The 12,235-nt window shown below is 35.4% G+C and overlaps 1 protein-coding gene across 1 annotated transcript in view; it reads right to left on the bottom strand.

Moving 5' to 3' along the window:
- Window positions 1-12,235, bottom strand: part of LOC113092487 (contactin-3-like) — a 76,392-nt gene that overhangs the window by 48,014 nt on the left and 16,143 nt on the right. The window contains exon 3 of the mRNA XM_026258102.1: window positions 10,706-10,835. Within this exon, the coding sequence (XP_026113887.1) occupies window positions 10,706-10,835 (130 nt within the window). The remainder of the gene's footprint in view (window positions 1-10,705; window positions 10,836-12,235) is intronic.

Raw genomic sequence — 12,235 nt, 5'->3', positions numbered from 1 at the left:
ATAGAGTTATTGTAGAAGTAAATTCTGATATTTATATATGAATACATCTTCAATTATATGATAGCAAACATGTATGTTCAAAATAAAATACTGGTCTCCCAGACCAGCAATGGAGGACCCAAAAAGAGAATATTAAATATATTCATACGTTTTCCAAAAAATTAGCAGATTTTGTATGAGTCTGGAAAAACATGAGGAGAGTAAATTATGACCATTTTAATTATTTGGTGAACTAACGGTTTGAAGAGCAGCTCTCCACGCACATGAATATTGTGAGGTATGTGAATGTCATGTCTGTTTTAATGTTTCAGTAAAGAAGCTTTCTGAAAGCAATATTTATTCAAACAATATCGCATGTCCTCACACTAGTGCTGCCATTATAGCATTCTGGAGCGCTGTGGTGGACTGAGACATTAAACAACCGCACAAAGTGTTGAAACTTTGAAACCGATTATTTACCTATCCTTACGGATGTGAATACACCTCTACCTGAAAATGGATAGTTTAATTAAATGTATAATTTTTTTCAAATGTGTTTCTCTTAGGCCACTGATGAAGAACAGGCGGTGACTGGGATGAATCCTGGTCAGAGAGGAGAATCTTCTTTCCCCTAAACTGATGCAGTGGTGGTTTTAAAGGAGGACGCTGCCCTGGATGATGTAGATGTCACATGCTGTGCTGATGGGGTTTCTTCATGATAACATCGGTTATGCTAAAGAGATCATGAAAATTGACTGTGATGCATGATCTGTATTCATGGACTATGAAACAAACTGTAAGTGTATAATTTGTTAAAAAAAAAAAAAAGTTAAATGCTTTTTCTGTGTTGTTTAGTAGAAGAGTTTACACTCTGTCATTCATACACCTGCTCACATTCTTTCACACACACACACACACACACATGCGTCTGTTAAAGGTTATAATATCAAAGTTAATGTTGTGATTTATTTGTGTACTGTCATGCCAGAATAGTTGGAAAAAAACCTAACTAATTGTAAATTTATTGTATGTGTTTTCGTATATTTTTATACAATATATACAATTGAACAAAGTCCAATTTGATCTTAAGTTATATTCATCAAATGTTCAATTCTTTGTTTATGAACTCTGTAGCTGTTAATGCCATCCTTTTCTGCATTTCTTCTGACATGTTACTTTTTGACTTTTCTCTTGTTTTTAATAAATATTTTCCTTTTGGTAATTATTATTTGTGTGTAAAAGAGATATTTAAAATGAACAACATTTGTAGGTTTAATGCCTAGCTCAATTTGGGTTCATTTTAACGTAGAAATGCATTGTTTCCCCACATGGCTGCACTCTGCGAGTTTATTTTCATCCAGCAGGAGGCGCTAAGAGCGGGAGAGGTAGGTTTCTCCGGTAACGGCTGCAGAGCGGTGCTGAGCTCACAAACGCTGCCTTATCAAGCACATGCGAAATGATATCGAACATTTTCTAAATACAGTAGTTTTCCTTCTGAATTACAGTGATAAAAAAAACACCCGCTCTGTTTTTTTAAACCCTGCAATATAGTCATTTTAAACCATAAAAAAGGCAACCCAGCAGGCTGGGTTAAATATGATAACCCAACTGGTTGGGTTAAAACAACCCAGCGCTGGGTTCGTCCCTTTTTGACCCAGCGCTGGGTTGTCAAAATAACCCAAATTGGGTTGTTTTCAACCCAGCAGTTTTTAGAGTGCAGTAGTCAATTCAGTAGTAGGAGCTTGTTTTAAGAAGAAGAAGAAAAAAACACCTGTGAGCATGCTGATATCAGGAGAATTATATATATATATATATATATATATATATATATATATATATATATATATATATATTGTTGTTATATATATTCCTGGTGGGCCGTTATCACCGTTAACGTGCTGCGTTAACGCGAGACTCTTATCAGGCAATAAAAAAAATATCGCTGTTAATCTATTCTCAAAGTTGGGAGCTGGGTCTATACTAAGCAAGCTATGATGACTTTCACCTTGATATTTTATATAACTGACTGATAAAAGGAAAGCCTAAAAAGATGCTCAGGACAGTTGACGGGCCACTGCTGCGCATCGTCACGAAAGCTTATCTTTCTCACGTGTTGTTAAGCCTTGCCGCTTGTCGATTTAAACATTAAAGCATCCAAAAACTAGACGCGGAAAAGCTGAACAGAGTAGCGCGTGCCGTTAGGTGCGCACGAGAGAGAGAGAGAGCCGCGTATCACGGACAGCGACACTGAACCGAGCTCTCTTCTGCGAAGTTCACCTCGAAGTTCCTCCTGCACCCGAACGAACAAATGCAAATCGCAGTTTGAACAAACAAAAAGATGTGAAAGAGCCCAATTCAACACCACGGTGTTCTGGTGTTCAGGGCTCGTGCAGAGAAAGGCGTCTCAAAACACTTGAACATCGAATTTGCTTATTTTTGCTCTTGTGCCGACAAATACATACAAGATATGTCAAAATATCCACCTTGGAAATTATGCTCGAAAATTATGCTCGAAAAAATTGTACGTTATTTCTTAAGTGAAAGTAAACAGTTGAGGAAAAAAATGGGATGTGTATTATATTGGATGCGTTCATCGTCTCTTAAAGTGACCGCGTCTAATTTAGCTACTGGCTGCTGTAATGTTAATCCAAGAAAATGAAAATGAAAATCACTCACTGCTCTTGACCAAATTTCTTTGTTAATAGACAAACCAAAAAATATTCAGAAACAAGATGTACTTTTTGATATATATAGCAAAACTGTAATAATGTGAGAAATGTTGAAGGTGTCTGAATAAATGTAGGTTTGATTGTATATTTAATTTTTACATTGAAGACTATCCAGTGCTTTTTTACATTTAATTATTTAGTTTCTGTACCTTGACACCTACAAACTTAAAAAAAAAAAAAAACTTAAACATTGGTGTGAAACAGGTGTTAGGTTGATTGCACCTTGTGCAATGTGGAATTAGTTTACAGATTTTTCAAGCACTTTGTGATACATTTTGGAAACAGGAGATGAGCCCCTTTTCTAATGCACCATCTAGCTTGATAAACCCCCTCCTCAAAGACTTACTGTTTGTCAATTTTATTTGGGTAACACATATTCTGAATGCCTTCGGCAGAATTCGAATGAGCCATTTTAATCTAGATGAATCTAGATTAATTTCAAGATCACAGTGAGATTAATCTAGATTAAAAAAAATAATCTATTCCCACCTCTAATATATATATATATAGTAATAGACTCTCGCATGCTTTGTACTGTGGTAAAAAATGACACTTATGTCTGAGAAATGAATTAATGTTTAGCACGTTAAACTATTCGTGGGAATAGTGTAATAAATAAATAGTGTAATAATAAACACTGATCTAAATGTTCTTAGACTATAACATTCATCAAGTTACAGTGTAAACATTCTTTTTACTTTTATATCATATTGTGTTATATTATATACAGCATAAATACATCCTCGCGTTGTACAAAATATAGATACAATGTGCCTATTTTAAAACAAAATATTTTACGTGATTTCAAATATTTTAGTTTGGATTTATAGTTTGGAAAAACCCAACTAGTAAATGTGTCCAAGTTGGTCACAATAACAAGTTAACTGATGCAAATACGAATATGACTTACTCAGCAGATATTATCTCTTCTGCTGCTCAAGCCATGCGTTGCATCGTACTCTTCTTCTGAAGTACAATCTGGCTTATTCCTCTCAGCACATCTTCTTCCAGAACAGTACAGTACAATGCAGAACAGTAGATGAACTTGGTGAATCTCGGTTCTTTGTTTATTGAAGTGAAATGGGTATTTACATATTTGCGAGTCCCATGTGGATGATAACCGTAAGAATAGCGCGATGTGCGTTGACGTGATCACATTAAAGATAATGAGCTCAGACGGGAAGGACTGGACCTTAGGTTGGCTTCATACAGATTACTTAAAGAATATTTGTTTTCAACATGACTTAATTTTAAAGCAGACATTTCTCTATAGATACATCTCTCATGCCTGTTTGTTGAGTATTCGCTGAGTTTCAGTTCATTTCAGTGACGCATTTCAGAATTCAAGGAGACTAAGAAGTCAAAAAGCTCACCCTGTTTGTTTTCTTTACTTTACAAAAGGACAAAATGTTGTTGTTATTTTGAGTGTTAACAAAAATAAGCATACACTTAACAGTTTCGAATGATGTATAACACTTAACTGTGTGACCAAAATCGAAAGATAATTTTTTCTGTCTTTCGCACTGATAAGAAAAAGCGAGCTGATCGCACCAAATAGCAAATAACATTTTGGAAAATGCTTGCAATACAGTTTGTGTGCAAGTCTGGAACAGAGATTGGCTGAAATAAAACAAAGGAACTGGTTGCTAAATGCACATTTGGAGAAAAAAAAGGCCAATACGATTTATGGCCATTCAAATATTTCTTACATTAATTGTTTTGGGACATATACTGTTCTTCTTGGCTAAAGGAAAACAGTTATTTAAAAAAATATATAATTTTCCAGGATAACAAGGATTTTTCCAGGATATTTTAAATTTTTACTCATTTTCCATATTTTTTTCCTGGACTGGAAAATTGTACAGGTTTTTTTCAGGATGCGTGGGAACCCTGAAAATGCGCAGTTTAGAGGTAGAATGACAGACAAGGAAGGCCATGATCTGGTTTTCACCACCCACGCTGTGAAATTCACAAATTTATTCTTAAGAATGCCTATTTGCTGTCAAGCGTGGCTTTGGCCGATGGCACAACAGGTTAACCATACATCCATAAATGAGCAAATATGATGGAATATCACTCGACTCAATGCATTGGTTCCAGTCACAGCCTCTTACTGTTTTCACCCATGTATATGTATTATCTTTTCTTTTTAGCATGTTTATCTCTAAGAGCAGCTGTAAATGTCATGAACATAGCAGGGATCAGTGTAAGGGCCAAAAACAAAATGCTCTTGACATCTCAGAATGTAATAGCTTTCTCTCTCTACTCAAATCATCATCTGCTTCTAATGTGAGGTCTTCATGAGCAATGCAAATAAGAAACGTTCCAATGTCAATAAGCAGTTTTCAGTTGGTTAAAAATAGTAGAGAGGCAAGTGAGGCCCGAACAAGGGCACTTGACACACAGCGGTAAATAAGTGACACATCCGCACAGGCAGTGATGGCAGGAGAAAACAGAGATAAAATGAAGGGAGGTGTGAAGTGGGGTTACGTTCGCCTCAGAGCTTGTCTGGAAAGTGCCAAGTCTCCAGTGTGGCTAAGGCTGAACTTGAATCGACCCTGTGCTGTTCATATCAATTTTGTATGGGGGAGTGACATCATTGATATGACTGCTGGTGTGGGATCCAAAGCACCAGGCTCATCTGCTCATCTGTCTGCTCTCCTCATGGTGCTCAGATCTTCAACATCTGTGGACTGCCCTGGAGACCAGTCTCTGGCTGTGGCAGGGCATCGTGTGTTTCAGGGGAGTAATCTCTGCTTTCACACACACACACACACACACACACACACACACACACACACACACACACACACACACACACACACACACACACAGACACACAGACACACATACACACATGGGACAACAATGCAGGCCAGACACTCTCAATGCTTCAAAATGGTTACCCCCCCCCCCCCCCCCCCCAAAAAAAAAAACCGAGCACATAAAAATTAACTGCATTCACTCGGCCGGGTTTAAGGTTTATTTAACATGGTAAGAAATATTACAGCAACAGAATAATCAAATGTAAAAATAAAACACTGCATAGTCTTCAGTGTATGAATTAAATATAATGATTCTTAATTTAAAACTTGCCACTCACTTGTCATTGGTATGCTGTCAAAAAGATTGAAAAAAGTTGACATTTTTTCAACTTGAAAAGATGCTCTGAGCTGCAGAAAAAGACTCCGGCGGTGGCGTTTTAAAAAGCGCTTAGGACTTTTTTAAAAACACGGTTTATTCCATAGGATTATAATGTAAAACACACTGGCAGCTTCAAAAAAGACGCCAGATATCAAAAAGATATTTTAACGATTTTATCATGATAACGCTACGATGTGGACTTTCCCATTCTCCTAGAAGTTTTATTTATTATTAAACTTTAAAGTTATCATCCTGAACATGCTTTCAGAAGATACTGTAGAATTACATACATTTTCGCTTTGGCTGTTAAAGCTTTAAGTATGAATTTGGGATCCAAGTTATAACCCATCCAAATGAACAGAATTTGCTGCTGTTTGTCAGTGGATGTATATCAGAAATTTTGTTTGCGTTTCGTTTTTCAATTTCACTGGACTAATTTGTGGTCACAAATAAGCAATATAAAAGAGGGTGCATGTTTTTGTGCAAGCAAAAGCATCGTTGTCATTTTCCACCACCAATGAACCACAAAGAACACTTAGGAAAATATTCCAATGTTTCGAAATTACACCTATGCTGTTTGGCAGAACTTATGGCTCCTCTAATGCATATACAGCATGAAGACTGTTTTTAGTACCAAGACACCAAGCCCTAGTATTCACAAAACATAAGAAGTCTGCCAAAATGGTGCACAAGGACTTTTGTTATTCATGCTTGAAGTCGAAACCATCATTTTGATCTGTATTTGTGTTCACTAAGAAAGGATGGATCTATTAAGGAAACTCATTTCTCATGCAAGCCGCAGCAGGACAGGAGTTTGGGATTTCTAATATAACTCTGAAAGACTGGATGTTTTGAATTCAGGGTTTGATGTATTCTTTCAAGCAATTACCTTGTCCCTTGCACAAATCATTTTAGCACATGCTTCATTTAAACTCTGCAGACTGACTCACTTCAAAAAGATATTTTTGTCCGCAATCACACTTCACTGGATAATTTATACGGATTCAATTGAGTCTTTTTGGCAATTCATCATTGATATCCCATGCTGCCAGTAAGCACTGAGATTTGATAAAGTTTTAAAATTCTTTGGAGTTGCTTCATCTATATATATATATATAATATATATATATATATATATATATATATATATATATATATATATATATATATATACAAAAAATAAATAAATAAATAAATAAATAAAAAAAAAATAAAAAAAAAATTATATATATATATATATATATATATATATATATATATATATATATATATATATATATATATATATATATATATATATTATTATTATTATTTTTATTTTTTATTTTTTTGCCAGGGAGCCAGGAAACTTGGGTGATAAAAATGATATTTTGACAGTTAGGGGAGCAAATTTAAAAATGCATCTACCTTCAGTTTTTATGAACCTCGGTTGTAGCCGGGCAATTTATTCTAGAGAGCTGTCAACTCAGCTTCTCTCAATAGCAGGAAGGAGCCAGAGAAGAAGTGCTTCAGCCCTATTTGCACATCAAGAGAGGTATGCAGGTTAAGGCTCAGGCACCACTCTGCGTGACGTGCGGCACAGCAAGAGAAAGAGCAAAAAGATGATTAGAAGAAAACGAGGAATGCACAGGCCTATAAAGACTACAGTAAGGCCATCACCCATGTGCTTTCAATCAGGGGAGGAAATCTGTTCCTGAACTAAGATGAGCACAGCAACCATTCTGGATGGTGATTAGAGTGTTGCATCTTTACAATGTCTGTGCCTAATTCCCTGTTAACACCTGGTATTAATGTGTTTTGATCGATTGGATCACAAGTAGATGTGGGAGACACTTTCCCGTTTATCCCTGGTGTTTTCAGCAGTCTCTTTCGTCCACTTTCCTGATTTCTTTGAGGGGCGGGTGTGTGTATGGACTTGTTCTGATCTCTCAATCTAATATTGTGAAATAAGCTTGAAGCAACTTTCATTTCTGCTCTGATAGCTGCAAAACCATGCCGAATGCCGTGGGTTTGTGTTAGAATCAGGAAAGGTAAAAGAACATTGTGCAACCAAAACTCATTGGAAATAGGTGCTAGTTACTCCAACATCAATTTTGACTTACTACACATTTCGCCACAGTTTCAATTAAATGTCTTGTGAGAGGAGCAAAAACGTATATTCGATATGTGACTATGACACATTGTTATGTTGGTACAGGCGTGTTTTGCTGTTTTTATTACGTGTTATTATCATGTTGGAAAATAACAGAAATTCCTTCACCAAACCAAACCCAACCCTAAACCTACCTGATAGTGTTAACAAATGCAAAAGTTATATGCAGGCTTGAGCTGTTTGGTCAAATAGTAGTTTCACAGGATTTGCACCTGAGCACTTCACCTCACAACTGCAATGCCGTATTGCGTGAGCTATGTGAGCTACCGAGTTACAAAACTCATACATATTAAACTGTATATATGACACTACACAAGTATCAGTTTTCTATTCTGGCAGCATGTTCAAACTGCTAACTGCTAACATAATATCGTACAAGGCATTACAGTGTGTTAAAAATAGGCTTTCTTAATCGAAACTCTGGCCCTTTAAATCATAATTGTGTGAAAATTGTTTTACTGCCTCTAGTGTTCATTTCAACCAGTGACTGCAGTGTATCGTATGTATAGGTGCGAGTTTTGCAGAAATGTAGGTAGATGCCGTATTTCCAATGAGCCTGGGTGGGCTTTTTACATTGGTTCACCTTCAAATCAAACTTACGCTTTACAGCTGTATTTAGATTTGTTGCCTCGACAAAAAACACAACTTAAAGCCAGGTGTAAACAGGGCCTAGTATAAAACACTGCAATGTCATACACAGCAATCTGCAGCAAGAAAGAGAGACGAAGTCAATGATTTTCAATAAGAGTTGCCGTTTTCTGGGGAAATGAGTGATTGAGACTTGGCTGCAATTCAACGAAACTGAGACGTTTCGCTTTATGCAAATGAGTAGTGTGCAATTGGAGCAGAATCAGTGGAGATCATGTGATCTGTCTTGTGTGAGATTTCCTTAACAGTTTCATTAATAATTCTTTAAGTACTTTTAAGCAATAAAGGAGAAATGCTAATTTATTGAAAAAATAAATGCTTTCAATGATTCTTTAAGCTGTAAAACAAACTGATTCATTGAAAAAAAAAGAAGAAGAATTACTTAATTGTTTTACTTACGATACTTTTAATTTGTGAGATTTTATATAGACAAAGTCCTAGCGGGACACGTGACACCACAAGGCATGATAAAAAGCCTAATCAGCCAAGTTGGCTATATGTGACAAGCTATTTTTGACAAACTGTTTTTGGATTGCTTTCTATTTCTGCTCCATCATAGCTGACAGCTGATTGCATTTTATATAATATTAAAATCATTTAATTTTAGTTTGGATATCATTGTGCTTGACTTTTATAGCCATAATGAAAGTAAAAAAAAATTAAAATAATTTATCACATATATTGAAAATAAATTACTGTGTACATATTTTTAAGTTTTATTCATTTAATTATGTAATTTTCCATGCTGTTGCAATTGTGAGACAACAATGTGCTTGCAGAGAGAGCCCACCACATGCTCTCCTGACTGACTGTGATTAATTTTGCGTCTTGTAGCCGTGTCATGTCTGGTATGGACAAAAAAAATAGCTTGTCACTGGAATCTTATTGCATCATGTGTGCTTTCGAAGAGGCTAGCGCCCAGCAGCACAGTGACCTGGTGACCTCAAAAACACTGTCAGTGTTGAGAAGGGCATAAGAAATTCTCTAAGCGAAAGAGCATTTCTGATCAGCTATTTTCCGACTTTCAGAAACAAACTGCAAACAGTAAGCATAAACTTTTTGAATAAAAGATGTACACTTTGCATTTATGAGATCTAGGTTGATTTAAATAGAATGATGCATGGCGCATAACATGCCACATGTTTAATTGATATGCATGTGTCAATGCATTCACTGAGCACTGCCAGTGTGAAGCTGGTATAAATATTGCAGTTTTATGGCTCTTCTGTTGCCCGGGAAGACACTATGAGATACAGCCTCGTGATGTAAAATCCATAATCCATTAAATTACAGGAACATTCCTGACTAACCAATGCCATCAGATAATGCAGATGTCAAAATGTGACACACCGCACCCCGGCATATATCTATTTGGAACATACAGCAAAAATTAATGGACTGTTGAAAATACCAAAAAGAAAGATCATTTTGTTGTCACCGGCAACTCTCACCATTAAGACGGAGTAAAAGTTGCAATTTTTGTACATCTTGGTCATTAAATTCTAATAATATCATACAGTACTGCATGCATAAACATAACGTCATGCATGATTGGTGTTGCAGAATCATTCAAATTACTGAGAGGACGAAAAATGTCCCAAATCTTTGTGAGCTTCCTAAGTTGGCAGCGTTAAGGCATTACAAGCACGCTTTAGATGCAAAGACCATTCCAAATGGTAGGCAGCATTTATTCTACTTATTTTTTCCACATACCTTCATTCGGCCAAAATCTGCAGCAGCATCTATGTGATTTATTAAGCACCATTAAAAAATGTCCACAGAACATGGAGGGCATAGAGATTTTAAAAAATCAACTACAAAAAAATGTGTAATTAAAAATCTAAAAGTAATGACACACAACTAATAAAACTACTAAAATGTGATACTCTACAAAATATTTGAAGATGTTGTGTATTTTTATGTTTATTAGAGCATGGAATTGTTAGCAATATTAAAAACAGCAAACAAACACTATTTGTAAGTCCCTCTGAAAGCATTACAAAGCTCACTAGATTAAAAAGCGAGAAAACTGAAGCAGAAAATGCAAATGTACCTGTACTGAGGGGGAGGAATGCCCTTTGCGTCACAGGTCAATGTAGCCTCTTCCTCCAGTGAGCCCACTGTCAGATCGCTGGGCTCCATTCGCCATTTCGGCCCATTGAAAGACTTATAATCCACACACTCTGAGAGCAAACGACAGAATACAATTACATATTTATATCTTAATGCAAAGTTTAAGCTGCAGTGTGTCATTTATATTGTGTCATTATTATTTGACTTTTAAAACTTAATGGAATAGTAAATAAAGAACAGCACCATACCTGTTCTTTTAATAAGTAGAGACAATTACATATAAGTCAAACTGAAGGTTTATTCCTTCAAAAGATACACTATAGCTTTGTGACACTATTAAAACACTGATCTGTTTGTCTGAGTATCCTAGGCAGCTGGAGAGAGTGACATTGACTCAAGCAATGCTGTGAGTTTAGTGGCAAGAATATTTTGTCTAACAAAAGCCTGATGGGTTTAAAGTCGCCATGAATTCAAGATTGACAAGTCTTATTGTTAAGGAAAATTACAGGGTTTATTATAAACCATTTATTTTTGTATTCCACTTTTTTTTTTTTTTACATTTCATCAAAAACTTCACCTCCTCCTTTATTCTCTGATGACATGTGCACCATTGAGAGGACAACAACAAACCAATTAATTCCCAGTGGACAAAATCAAGCCTAAAAAATCTTCAAAAAGCTGTTTCATTGGATATACATAACAATAAAGAAGAAAAGATTATTGCAATCTCCGTTTCATGCAGACTTTAAAAAACGTGTTTGCAATTAATAGTTTTTGCAATTCCTTTATGTTATACTTACACTAGTAAAAAAACAAAAAAGACACACTTAAGCTTTGAATTCAGCTTATTTGACATGAACAAAAGAAAATTCTATTTGGGCATACAGCGGAAATCAACAAAAACTGTCTTTAATGATCTTCTTTAGTTATGAGCTGTTATCAGACTGACAGTATCATTTGTGATTTATTTTTTATTTTTTAATATTATTTGTTCTCTTAATTAATAACTATTAATTAAAAACTATTACTACGTTTTTTTTTTGTTACGGATGTCTTAATTAGGATACAGGATTTAACATTTTCAGAAATTTTAATTAAATGTTCATGTAAATTTATGTATTTGCGAGTTGTAATTTTGTAATATGAAAACAGTAGGTAGACAACCAGAATGTGTAATAACGCCGTGGCTAACTGCAAGTCAGTCGTGTGTTAAAATCATTCGTGAAACTACCGCCAGGTGGCGCAAAGGGAAGAATTGCGAACTGAAGGTAATTGTAAAATGTTGTTTTGTAAACGGAGATGAAAGGAAGAGGTAAAACAACAATAACATTTTAATATACATTTAAACATTCTTAAAAGCCATTAAAAAAAATAAGATATCATATGTATATCAGACGAAGATCCCTAAATCAAATCAAATCACAATCAGATTGCAGCATGCTTCTGTCATCTTTTTTTTTTTTTCAGAAAACCTGTTTTAGATCATATCATGATGAAACATGCAATTTTC

This window comes from Carassius auratus, unplaced genomic scaffold, assembly GCF_003368295.1.
Source record: "Carassius auratus strain Wakin unplaced genomic scaffold, ASM336829v1 scaf_tig00214604, whole genome shotgun sequence".
Taxonomy (NCBI): Eukaryota; Metazoa; Chordata; class Actinopteri; order Cypriniformes; family Cyprinidae; genus Carassius; species Carassius auratus.
Note: the sequence above shows the minus strand (reverse complement) of the source record. Positions and strands in the feature narration are given on the sequence as shown.